Source organism: Mesoplodon mirus (genome assembly GCF_964341445.2).
Source record: "Mesoplodon mirus genome assembly, chromosome: 9".
In the NCBI taxonomy this organism is placed as follows: Eukaryota; Metazoa; Chordata; class Mammalia; order Artiodactyla; family Ziphiidae; genus Mesoplodon; species Mesoplodon mirus.
Genome location: NC_138985.1, coordinates 103,163,473 through 103,176,836, shown reverse-complemented (window position 1 = coordinate 103,176,836; position 13,364 = coordinate 103,163,473). Strand labels below are relative to the sequence as shown.

The 13,364-nt window shown below is 42.9% G+C and overlaps 1 protein-coding gene across 1 annotated transcript in view; it reads left to right on the top strand.

Moving 5' to 3' along the window:
- The window catches only part of DENND11 (DENN domain containing 11), a gene marked incomplete at its 5' end in the record, with an annotated part of 45,555 nt that overhangs the window by 17,545 nt on the left and 14,646 nt on the right, over window positions 1-13,364 (top strand). The window contains 2 exons of the mRNA XM_082633070.1: window positions 4,503-4,602; window positions 5,548-5,706. Of these exons, the coding sequence (XP_082489196.1) occupies window positions 4,503-4,602; window positions 5,548-5,706 (259 nt within the window). The remainder of the gene's footprint in view (window positions 1-4,502; window positions 4,603-5,547; window positions 5,707-13,364) is intronic.

Genomic DNA, 13,364 nt, shown 5'->3' with positions numbered 1-13,364 from the left:
GATGTAACTAACAGGGTGTCATTCACTTCGTCTAATTCTTTCAGTTCCTATACAATGAGGATTGGCCAGGCACAGAGGAATAAGAAAGAAGCTTTGAGGACCAGGCTGAGGAACTGGGGGCTTTATTCTTCAGATCAGCTGTATTAAGTAAGAAGACGTATGTTTGGCTATGAATACCAGAGACCCAAATTAGCAGTGACTTAATCAAGATAAGAGTTTAGTTTTCACTTAACAGTCAGGAGATAGCCGGTCCAGGGCTGGAATGCCGGTTCATACCCATGGGGTCATCCAAGGACCTAGACTCAAGTTGGCTCTCGGTCCATCATCCCCTCCTTGATATGTGGGCTGGTGCCCTCACCTGTGTGATTCAAGACGGCTTGTCACCACATCCACATGCCAGGCAGCAGGATGGAAGAAGGGACTACATACTCCTTCCCTTTAAGGCACATTTTGGAAAGCCACACCTCCCTTCTGCGTATATCCCACTGGCCAGAATTACTTGTGTAGCCATACCTATTTGCAAGAAGGCACAGCGAAACATAGTCACCATTTGGAAGGCCATATGCCAGGCTAAGAATAGGAGGTCCTATTCCCTATAAGAAAGGAGTGGTATGTACTAAGGGTCAACTTGCAGCCCCTAATATACTGGTATTAAAAAAAAAAAAAAGCCTTTTGTAAAATTTGGCCCTTAGCTCCTTAAAAATAGGTCTGTTGGCCAAATAATTTTGGAAACGTTTAGCATGGTATTGATCTCATAGAGATTCATAATGTAGAGAAACATTAAAGGCTCTGAGAAGTTCTGCAGTAAAGGAACATGTTTGTCTTTGTTGAACCTAAACAAAGATTGTTTGGCCAAAATCCCCCCCCCTTTTTTTTTTTTTTTTTTTTTTTTTTTACAAATTTTGTGTTTTGCAGAAGCCCTAGTCACCTAAGCTTTGGGAAACACTGCTTTGGGAATTATTAAAGTTTCCTTAGTTTGCAGTGATGCAAACATTTTTACAGCCGTTCCACTCCTAGGGATGTAGTCCACAGAAATGTGTGTATATTGTGTCAGTCAAAGTCAAGGTTTAATCAAAGAAGCAGAACCACTGGGAGATAAATAAAGGGATTTATTGCAGGGATTTGATCTTGTGCGATTGTGGGGGCTGGTTAGAAAGTCTGTGTAAAGCTGTTGCCTCGTGTCTGATGGTGGAGCTTGAAGTCTCTTGAGCGGACAGTTAGGAAGAAGAGAGTAAAGTTGAGAAGAAGGAGAACAAGCTGGAGCTCACGAGGGTGGGTGGGAACCCAGGTCAGTGTGTCACTGCCTCCTGTTCTAATGATGTGGTACCCTGACCTGATGAAGCTGATGCTCTTCATTATGGAACTAAGCACACGCCTGGGGTGGGAGTCAGAGAAGCTGACAGAGGATCCGGGGGAGGTGGATCCGTCGGCAGCAGGCCTGGCAGCCACCCCCAAGTGTGATGAGCCTGCAAGACAAGCAGCAACGCCCATGAGTTACCTGATGCCCTCACACTGGCCTTCCGACATAAACACAACGTGGCTACCACTTCACTTCGCCTCCCCAGTCTCAAACGGAAATGGGAATTCTGAGAAATGTGAATCAGCCCAGCCGGGTCATGCGTTACAAAGCTACCGCACGTGTAGTCACCAGATGACAAGTATGGAATTGTTCACAGCAGTGCTCTTTGTGATCGCTTCAAATAAGAAGTAAGCTAGGGCTTCCCTGGTGGCGCAGTGGTTGAGAGTCTGCCTGCCGATGCAGGGGACATGGGTTCGTGTCCCGGTCCGGGAAGATCCCACATGCTGCAGAGCGGCTGGGCCTGTGGGCCATGGCCGCTGAGCCTGTGCGTGCGGAGCCTGTGCTCCGCAACAGGAGAGGCCACAGCAGTGAGAGACCCGCGTACCGCAAAAAAAAAAAAAAAAAAAAAAAAAAAGGAAGTAAGCTAAATGTGCATCAACAGTTAAATAGGTAAGTAAGCTGTGTTACATGCATAGGACGGAAGTAGTAAATGAAGAAATTATTGCTACAAGCATCAACATGGACGAATCTTGCCAAAAAAATTGAGCCAAAGAAGACAGACGCAAAAGAATACACAAACTATGATTGCATTTATATAAATTTCAAAAACAGCAAAGCTAATTTATCATGTTCGGAGTCAGGATAATCGTTAGCCTTGAGCGAGGGGTAATGACTCGCACGGGGCAGAAGAGTGGCTTCTGTTTTGCTGCTCATGTCCTGCTGCTTGATCCGGGCTCTGCTCACACAGGTGTGTTCATGCTGGGAAAACTCACTGTGCTGCGGAGCTATGATCTGTGCACTTTTCTAAACTTACCCCTCAGCACAAAGTTTAGGTACATTAAAGTTTTAACAAGTCATTGAGTAGTCATGGACAGGCTGGGTCAGAGGAAAGGAGCTAAGAGCAAGTTGAACCCTGCATGGAGTGGCATGGGGGCGGGGAACAAGGCGGCAGATACTAGAAGAAGCAGGTAAGTGAGAGGACAGTCTGCCAGAGGATCCATTGCAGGCTGTCCCCTCTCCTAGGCTGGCCATCTGTTGCCATCATGAAGGGTTCGGACCGTGTGCACAGTAGGCTCATCAGCTGAAGCACCCACGTGGCACAGATCATGATCGTGTAGATTTGGGGTGAGGGTCAGCACCTTTGTAAGCTTCCTAGGTGTCCTGATGCACAACACAGGGTGAAAGCCACTGGACCGAGGAGACCGTAGACAGGGATGCTAGTGGAAAGACAGGAATGTGGGGGAAGTCGGTGTGCGAAACCTTACCTTTCTCCGCACATTCGCCCCTCATTCAGCATGCAGCATGCTTTTTCTTGTCTTTAACCCTGACAGGTACAACATTGTTCTAGCCTTTCTGTTGTGTGAAATCTTAATTCCTTTTTCCATGCTTTCTCTTTTAGCCCATTGATTAGTTGTTTGAGTTTATGAGTCCTCTTTTGAAAATAAACTACTTGAAAGTGCCTTAGGCTGCTGAATATAGGATAGGCTGATCCCCTGTGATGTCCACCCCATTCGGAGACTGGGTTGTCCAAGTAGACTTGATATGCGGTACCTCTGATGCCCCGAACAATTATCTGAAGGCATTGTTGTCTGGGATTATTAATGGTATTTCTAATGCTTGGGAAATTAGGGTTTGAGGTGTTGATGAGAAGTTTGTTCTAAAGTGAAATCTTACAAGTATCTTAGTATTTTTATTTGGAAAATTTTTGAATATGCAAGAAAACAGTAGGGCATATTCTGTAGCATTCTCTCAAGCCTCTAGGAAACACTGCTCTTGTGAACTTCTCTGATTCCTTCAATCTGATGGCTGCTTGTGATTGCTACGTTCTAAAATCCCATGTTATCCTCTGTCATAGAATTTACCACACACCACCACCCTCAGCCTCCAGAACTGTAATCACTGGTCTCCTTGTTTATCTCCGTATCTGTCCCTGGAATCTAGTCTGTTTGAGGTCAGGGACTGTGTCTTATTTGACTTTGTAGCTCCAGCATCTAGCTCAGTAGAAACTCAGTAATTAGGGATAAGTGAATGAGCCCTTAAATTCTGCAGGCAAAGAACTGGTGTCTGGACCTTGGGAAAGAGCCTCATTTTGAGGAGAGAGGAGAAGGAGTTAGGGAAGGAAGCTGAGCTACATTTGATCAGAGAAGAAGGAAAAGAACCAAAATAGTATTCTATCACGGGAGTCAAGGGGAAAAGGGGAGACATTTTTTTTTAATTTATTTGTTTTATTTATGGCTGTGTTGGGTCTTCGTTTCTGTGCGAGGGCTTTCTCTAGTTGCGGCGAGCGGGGGCCACTCTTCATCACGGTGCGCGGGCCTCTCTTGTTGCAGAGCACAGGCTCCAGACGCACAGGCTCAGTAGTTGTGGCGCACAGGCCCAGCCACTCCACGGCATGTGGGATCTTCCCGGACCAGGGCTCGAAGCCGTGTCCCCTGCATTGGCAGGCAGACTCTCAACCACTGCGCCACCAGGGAAGCCCAGGGGAGACATTTTTGAGGAATTATCAAACGCCACAAAGAGATCAATGAAAATGCGAATTAAAAAGAGTTTGGGGGTTTGTCAGAGTCATTAGTGGCCATAAAAAGGCAAGATGGAAGCAGGATCTCGAGGGGTTAAGGAGAGAGTACGAGATGAGGAAATGGGGGTAGAGGGTCAAAACATGCACTTAGAAGTGAGGCTGCAAAAGGAAGGAGATTTGGAGGTGGCCAAGCAGAATGGGAGAACCAAAGCCAGCAGCCTCGCTAGGAAGAGCTGTGTTCATTTGAAGGCAGAGATCGGAGGTGCCTTCAACACCCATCCCCTGGCCCTCGGGATGACTCAGGGACTCTACTGGCACGTAGGCGATGGAGGGATGCGCCACATGAGCACCTGGTGGTCAAGTCAGTAGTACATTTACTCCGAAGCCATGTGCACTTAGCCCTGCGCTAAGCCCTTTGAATGATTTTGTCTCTTTTAAACTTGTATCCTCCCTTCTTCCCCACAGGAAACATGGTGGAATGGTGCCTACCTCAAGACATTGACCTTGAAGGCGTGGAGTTCAAGTCTATGGCCAGTGGGTCCCATAAAATTCACTCTGATTTCATGTAAGTACTGCTGGTTGCAAGTCTTCTCTGTACCATTTCCTCTCACTCTGTGCTTTCCCCCAGAGGATAAGGGCTCTCATCGGGGCATTTTCAGGAAGTGTGTGTAAATGCCCTGAAAATATATACTGGTTTGTGTTTTTATATCAGTTTTCTAGCAAGAAGTTCCCAAGCTCTCATTAGGTTCTCGATGAGTTTCATGATCCCAAAATGTTAAGAACTCCTGCCATAGAGGTTCTCTCTCCTTTCCTAAGAAATGATTTGGCCTTGCTTGAGGTTTGGCTTTAATAAAGGAATAGAGTTTCGGTTGCATTGGGGTTAACTTAAGACATGTATGTGCTAAAACCTGAAATTCCAGCTTTAAGTATGGCCAGTTTGTAGTCCTGTGTAATTAAGATTCTTGTGAGGAGGAAATTGAGAGAATGTCAGGGTGATGGAGTAGCTTTCATCTTCTCATTGGGCTGAAACCATGACAGACATAAGTGCGAGAAAGGGGAAGGAAACAAAGTGACAGCTCTGGTCAAATGTTCTATTTAAAAGATCAGAGACTCAGGAAGCGAGGAGAGAATCAACACAGTTTATGCTAATAAAGCAGAGGTGCCCCCATCAGGTCAGTTTCTATGCAGGAGGAGAAAGGCTGTATCCATGGTCGTGGGCGACTGAGCAGCAGGCTTTGCAGAGATCAAGTCCTGGCTCCAGCGGGATGACCCTTGGCGAGTTCCACAGTTTCTTTGAGCCTTGGTTGTCCCATCTGTGAGGTTGAGGGGCTTGGGCTGATAGTCCCGCTGTGATACTAAAAAAGGATTTTCTCAGGCTGAGTTTTCTCATGTAGAGCCCTGGACGCAGTTATGTCTTTTGTTCGCGACTGCATCTCAAAGGCAAAACACAAAGTAAAATGAAATTTCTCTCTCTGATTTCGAGCCACGCTACACATTGGGTCTATTTTAGCTATTTCCGAAAGGGGCCCTTCTTTGGCCTGGCCTGCTTCGCCAACATGCCTGTGGAAAGCGAGCTGGAGCGTGGCGCCCGGATGAAATCCGTGGGCATCCTCTCTCCATCCTACACCCTGCTGTACCGGTACATGCACTTCCTGGAGAACCAAGTTCGGTATGTGGCTTGCACACGGGGTGGGGTGCAGGGAGGGCCAGGGCAGCAGGGCTCTGCCAGCTGGTGTGCTGTGATGAGCCCTCAGGGGTAAAGGCTGTCCGTCAGAACAGCAGAGTCCTCACCAAGGACATCCATGGCTGTGTCTCCCACCTCGGGTGGTGGTCTTCGTGTTTCAACCAGCGGCCTGCATAAATGATTCTTCATCCTCGAATGAAAGCTGGGGTAGATTTTGCTTTCAGCTTATGTTAATATTGTCATCAATTTTGTTGAATTAATTTGTGGACATTGACGTGATCTCTGCTTACCTTAAACCACAATAATTATCTCCTTGCCCCAGGCAAATAGACTCTCAAATTTTTTTTTTTTTTTGCGGTACGCAGGCCTCTCACTGTTGTGGCCTTTCCCGTTGCGGAGCACAGGCTCCGGACGCGCAGGCTCAGCGGCCATGGCTCACAGGCCCAGCCGCTCCACGGCATGTGGGATCTTCCCGGACTGGGGCACAAACCCGTGTCCCCTGCATTGGCAGGTGGACTCTCAACCACTGCGCCACCAGGGAAGCCCTCAACTTTTTTTTAATCCTAATCATTTATTATTGGAGGTAATTATTACCATTAGGGGTAATAGGAAGGGAATTTTTAACAGAAGCTCCAAAACTATTAATTACTTCATATTTTTTTCATCATGTGAGTAACCTAATTTTATTTCAGATTTTGAAGGGAAAATCTACCCCTAAGCCCTGAAGCACTGTTAAAATTTGAGCACATTTCCCTCGCTTCTGGTATGCATGTGTGTGTACTTTATTTATTTATTTGGTTGTGTCAGGTCTTAGTTGTGGCAGGTGGACTCCTTAGTTGTGGCATGTGAACTCTTAGTTGCAGCATGCATGTGGAATCTAGTTCCCTGGCCTGGGATCGAACCCGGGCCTCCTGCATTGGGAGTGTGGAGTCTTAACCACCACGCCACCAGGGAAGTCCCATGTGTGTGTACTTTAAAATAATATATACATTGGCACCATATGACATACATACTTTTATATCATATGCGTTTAAAAGTTATTGTTATTTTAATTTTTGATATAATCTGTCTTGATCATCATCTTTGAAAGAATATGAAATTGTGGGAAAAAAATGTTTATTATTGAAAAATTCATGTGAACGTACACATGAATTTTAACAATTCTTCCAAATCTTAACACCCAGTGAGATATCCATTGTTAGTATTCAGCGAATGCCATTCTAAAATAGACATAATTTTACAAAAATAGGATTAATATTTTATGAAGATTTAATTTTATCAAATAGGCTAGTTTGAAATATATTTAATTTATTTGTAAATATCAGAGAAAAAGAGTAAGTGAAACTGAAGGAATTGTCAAACCTTAATATTTTTTTCACAGTAAGATATGTTGTTTCTTGGAATGTTCCTCCAGAGTTAAGAAAAACGACTGCAAAACATGAAGATACAGTGTCATTCTTATTGAGAAATAACGTATATATAATAAAGCGCACAAATCTTTGTATAGATGTCATTGGTGCTTTTAGGTTGTGTTTTAGTTGTAGACAGTCAGGTATCTTATACTTCTTCCCAGAACCCCTCCCCAACTTTACTTCTCAACTTTCATATACTGTGAGATTTATTACATTTAGTTCTGTAATCACAATTCCCATGATTCTTAAGTCTCAGTTATATGTTTACAACCACATCCAGGGCTTAACTGTGGCTTGCTACGTTTCAGAGCCCGTGATTTATTTCTTGGTTGGTTAGATTTTGCCATCAAGCATCTTTTGTTTCTTTTTTTTTTCATGAAAGGATCATGGGTGCTGCCTTCTCTGAAATCTTGCATGCTTGATAGTATTGGTCTTTTACCTTTACTCTTGGCTGGGTATAAGATCCTTAAATCTTTTCTTTCTTCCTCTCAGGATGCTATAAATATTGCGCAGCAATATTCTGATATTGGTTGTTTCAGAGAAGTCTCTTTTGTCTAGATCCCTATAGATTCTTTATCTGTGATGTTTCTGAACAGTTTTTTTCTGGGATAGTTTGTCCCTTTTTATCTATAGATATGACATTTATTTTTAATTTCAGGAACCTTTTTTTCTACAATAAAATACTTAACTTTTCCTCTGCATTTTCCCTTCTTCAGGAACATGAGTTATGTGTATGTTTTCTCCCCATTGTCCTCCATATTTTTCATTTTGATGATTTTTTTTTTTTTTTTTTTTTTTTGTGATACGCGGGCCTCTCACTGTTGTGGCCTCTCCCATTGTGGAGCACAGGCTCCGGACGTGCAGGCTCAGCGGCCACGGCTCACGGGCCCAGCCGCTCCGCGGCATGTGGGATCTTCCCAGACTGGGGCACGAACCTGTGTCCCCTGCATCGGCAGGTGGACTCTCAACCACTGCGCCACCAGGGAAGCCCTTGATGATTGTTTTAATAGCTCTGTAGTGCTAGAGCTCTCCCATTAGTTTATTACTCGATTGTTCCCCATGGTTAAGCAGTTAACATGCTTCTGAGTGTTTTAACTGCTCCTCTACAGTTTGGAGCTGTGATACATATTTTTCTGTATTTGAAATATTTCCTCAGTTTTGTGTCTCAGAAGTAACATTGAATTTTAAAAAAAACCATTTTTATTGGGATCTTGACACTTTAAAAAAATTATTACTGCTTTTGAAAAATTAATTTCCCAAGGAGGCAATACATTCTCGTGGTTCAAAAGCCAAAAATTGTAAGGAGGTATTCTATTAGAGTCCTGGCTAAATGGTGATAACGGAGGCCCCAAAATACACTGACTCAAATGAAGATTCTTCCCCATGTAACGTTCTAGAAGTAGGAGGGTGGTCAGGGTGAGCAGCCTGCTGTCCCCACAATTCAGGGCCCACACTGCTTCTCTTACTATTCTACCATATCCTAAGAGTGATTTTGTGTTCTAAGGTGTTCTTCTCACCTGTTTGAAGCTGCTCACCACTACTATGTCTGCATTCCAGCCCGTAGGGAGGAATGAAGGACCCAGAAGTTGCATACATCACTTCTCATATCCCATTGTCAAGTCCTCAATCACAAAGACACACCTGACAGCAAAGGACACTGGGAAAGGTAGTCTCTAGTTGGGTGACTTTATGACCAGTTAAAATTCGGGGGCTCCTGTTGCAAACAGGAAGAAGAGAAGAATGGATTTGGAGGAAAGTATAGCAGCCTCTGCTTCAGTTTGCCCCCCTGGCGACCTAGGTATCCATGTGTACTCTTCTTCCCAGACACAGAGGACATTCCTCCCACCCCAAGACATCATAGAGTCTCATCTGGTTAATGTTTCTAGTCTAAAATCCAGGGTTTCTGTGTGATTTGAGGCAATCAGGACATGGTTCTCTTATCCTGGAAGGCTAGGAAAGAACAGACACGTCCTCCATTCCCACCTCCCAAATGCAATATAGAAGTAGAGAAGGAACCACAATACAAGCTCCCATTTGAAAAAGAAGAATGAGAAATAATATGAGTGGTCGTTAGTCCATAATAATAATGAAATTCTGCTGAGCAGGGATGGCAAAGACCCCTTGTCCTCACAGAGCAGTATGCTCCTGGCTATACCGTGGTCCTGCTCACTAGAATCCCCTTGTCCATATTCCTCCATGGCTCCTGGCTTTGCCTTCTGGGGGTTCTTTATCCATTTTGTGCCATAACCACTTTTGAAGCAGGCATTGGTGAACATTGGAGAAAGCTGCATGGCTTTGGAACATGTTTCCTGCTGGTGTGGATTTGGGGGTCTGGTGATTTCTTTAAGGGTTGAGAAGTCAGCGGCTTATATAGGCCAAGAACATGACAGTACAGATGAGATCCGGCGATTTCAGGGTGGTATGGCCGTAGACAAGAATGTGATAATACCGATCCCTCAAAAACTGAATAGGCTTCTTGGTCTGTTTGCTTCCACTCAATTCCATGTAAAAATATCCACTGCCAAAGAGCTTCTCTGGGTCTTAGTTTTTAAGTCAGTAGATGGTGGCCTAGTTACTGATCACTGTTCTTGGCCTATCTATTTTTCCCTGGTTTTAATGGCAACTACCTTGAGACTGTAGCCTAAATCTGGGCTTTATAAATGGGCAGACTCCCGTGTCTGGGAGAGTTCCTTAGAGGCTTTGAGAGAAATTCTTATCTCCTGCATTTTTTTTCTTTTTTCTTTTTTTTTTTTTTTAACATCTTTATTGGAGTATAATTGCTTCACAATGTTGTGTTAGTTTCTGCTGTACAACAAAGTGAATCAGCTATACGTATACATATATCCCCATATCCCTTCCCTCTTGCGTCTCCCTCCCACCCTCCCTATCCCACCCCTCTAGGTGGTCACAAAGCACCGAGCTGATCTCCCTGTGCTATGTGGCTGCTTCCCACTAGCTATCTATTTTCCATTTAGTAGTGTATATATGTCCATGCCACTCTCTCACTTTGTCCCAGCTTACCCTTCCGCTTCCCCGTGTCCTCAAGTCCATTCTCTACATCTGCATCTTTATTCCTGTCCTGCCGCTAGGTTCTTCAGAACCTGTTTTTTTCTTTTTTTTTTTTTTTTTAGATTCCATACATATGTGTTAGCATACGGTATTTGTTTTTCTCTTTCTGACTTCACTCTATGACAGACTCTAGGTCCATCCACCTCACTACAAATAACTCAATTTCTTTTCTTTTTATGGCTGAGTAATATTCCATTGTATATATGTGCCACATCTTCTTTAGCCATTCATCTATCTGTCCATGGACACTTAGGTTGCTTCCATGTCCTGGCTACTGTAAATAGAGCTGCAGTGAACATTGTGGTACATGACTCTCTTTGAATTATGGTTTTCTCAGGGTATATGCCCAGTAGTGGGATTGCTGGGTCTTTTAAGGACCCTCCATACTGTTCTCCATAGTGCCTGTATCAGTTTACATTCCCACCAACAGTGCAAGAGGTTTCCCTTTTTTCCACACCCTCTCCAGCATTTATTGTTTGTAGATTTCTTGATGATGGCCATTCTGACTGGTGTGAGGTGATACCTCACTGTGGGTTTGATTTGCATTTCTCTAATAATTAGTGATGTTGAGCATCTTTTCATGTGTTTGTTGGTAATCTGTATATCTTCTTTGGAGAAATGTCTATTTAGGTCTTCTGCCCATTTTTGCATTGGGGTGTTTGTTTTTTTTTGATATTGAGCTGCTTGTAAATTTTGGAAATTAATCCTTTGTCAGTTGCTTCATTTGCAAATATTTTCTCCCATTCTGAGGGTTGTCTTTTGGTCTTGTTTATAGTTTCCTTTGCTGTGCAAAAGCTTTTAAGTTTCATTAGGTCCCATTTGTCTATTTTTGGTTTTATTTCCATTTCTCTAGGTTATCTCCTGCTTTTTGGGTACAGAGGGATTGGTTTTTTCAGTCCCGTGGGGCCCCAAATATTTCAAGTCTCAATTAATTTACATTGCAGAACTCAGAATGTCCACCCTTACGCTGTATATCCCACCATTTCTGCTTGCAAACTGACCAAATCTTGCTTATTTTCATCTTGCTGTTGTAGTAGTAAGATGAAAACTACTAAAAACTAAAAACATCAAGGAGCTATCAGTCCTCTGTTTCTCACTGCTTCCCTTAAAGTTACAAGTTCAGATGATACAAGGCCTGTCTTCCAAGTTATTGAAGTTCTAGCAAAGTTTTTTTTTTTTTTTTTTTAAGCAATCTTCCCTTTCTAGCTACTAAGCCAGTGCTACAGTGTGGTTTTTGATACTATGGTAAATCATTCCTAAATATTTTTCTGCTTTAGCTCAAATCCAGGCTAAGTTGCTCTAACAAAGAAACCCAAAATACAGTGACTCAAACAAGGTAGAAGTACAGGTTTTCTAGCATGACAATCCCAGGGGAAGGGAAGTAGTCCAGTGTGGTAGATGGCTTTGTTCCCCTGGGTCATTTCTGGGACCCAAGTCTTTCTGTTTCATATCCTGCCACCTGCTAGAGTATTGTCCTCACCCACATGGTAAAAGTTGATTCACCATTACTAGGTCTTACAGGAAGGGGAAACCCACAGGAATCCCAGAAATTGAGCACATCACTTCTGCCCACATTTCATTGACTTATTCTTAGTTCCTAGCCACACCTAGCAGCAAGAGAGTCTAGGAAATGGGGTCCTTAACTGGGTGGCCATGTGACCAGCTAAATTTTGGAAGCTTCTGTTACTAAGGGAAGAAGAGAGTGGCAGTCTCAACCACTGGCGTAAAGTGAAGTCTTCACCCAGTTCCCATATCCATCCAATAATCCCAGTAATCGCTGCTGATTTCCCATGTATCTTTCCAAAGTTCGTGTATGGGTATATACAAATACAAATGTATATTCTTATTTTCCCTCTTTTCATACAAAAGGTGGCATGTTATACATGTTGTTTGCACCTTGCCTTTTTCATTCAACAGTGTATCTGGGAGATCTTCTCATATTAGCACATGGAGAGCTTCTTCATTGTTTCTCACAGTTGTATTACGTGCCCTATGTAAAAGAACCATGCTTGCTTTATCAAATTGCTTACTGATAGACATTTGGTTGTTTCCAGTCTTTTGCTGTTATGAGGCTGCACTGAATACCTATGAGCAAGTATAATTTCACACATGAGTAGTATATGTGTACATTAAATTTCTAGAAATGAAATTGGTGATTCAAAGAGCATATGTGTTTGTAACTTTAATAGATATTGTCAAATTGCTTTACATAGAGATTGTACCATTTTACATGCCCAGCAGTAATGCAAGAGAATGCTGTTTCCTCACAGCATTGCCCACACAACAATACAACTTGTGGATTTTTGGCATTCTGATTGGTAAAACACAGTACATGAGTGTATATATATATATATATATTTTTTTTTTTTTTTTTTTTGCGGTACGCAGGCCTCTCACTGTTGTGGTGTCTCCCGTTGCGGAGCACAGGCTCTGGATGCGCAGGCTCAGTGGCCATGGCTCACGGGCCCAGCCGCTCCACGGCATGTGGGATCTTCCCAGACTGGGGCACGAACCCGTGTCCCCTGCATCGGCAGGCGGACTCTCAACAACTGTGCCACCAGGGAAGCCCAGCAATGACTTTTATATAAATTAACTAGAATTGATTTTTGAAAACACTGAATCCATGTTTTTTATATTTATTCTTACTTATGATATCCTAATGTTATTTGTTAATATTTCATCCATAACTCTTGGCTTTGATATCTCCCTAGTTAGAGAGTCTTTTCTATGACTATTTCTTATTAATCAGAAGATATTGGAGAACTACTATATAATTTTAAAGGATTAATTTTAAACCACATTTTTGACCTTGCTTAGATCATGATTCAAACAACCTACTGTAAAATAACATTTCAGGGACAGTTGGTATAATTTGAAAGTGGACTGGATATTAGTTTGGATTAAGGCACATTATTTTGTTAGGCAAGATAATGCCGTGGTGGTTATGTTATTTTTTAAATAGACTTTATTAGTTAGAGATGTATGCTGACGTATTTATGGGTAAAATGTTATAAGGGATTTGCTTTACAACATTTCAGGGGAAAGAGTGGTGGGTGGGCGGGTGGATAGGGTATAGATGTAACCATATTGATAAAATATTGTTGAAACTAAGTGGTGGATAATGGGGTCTATTATTCTCTTCTTTCTACTTTTTGTTTATGT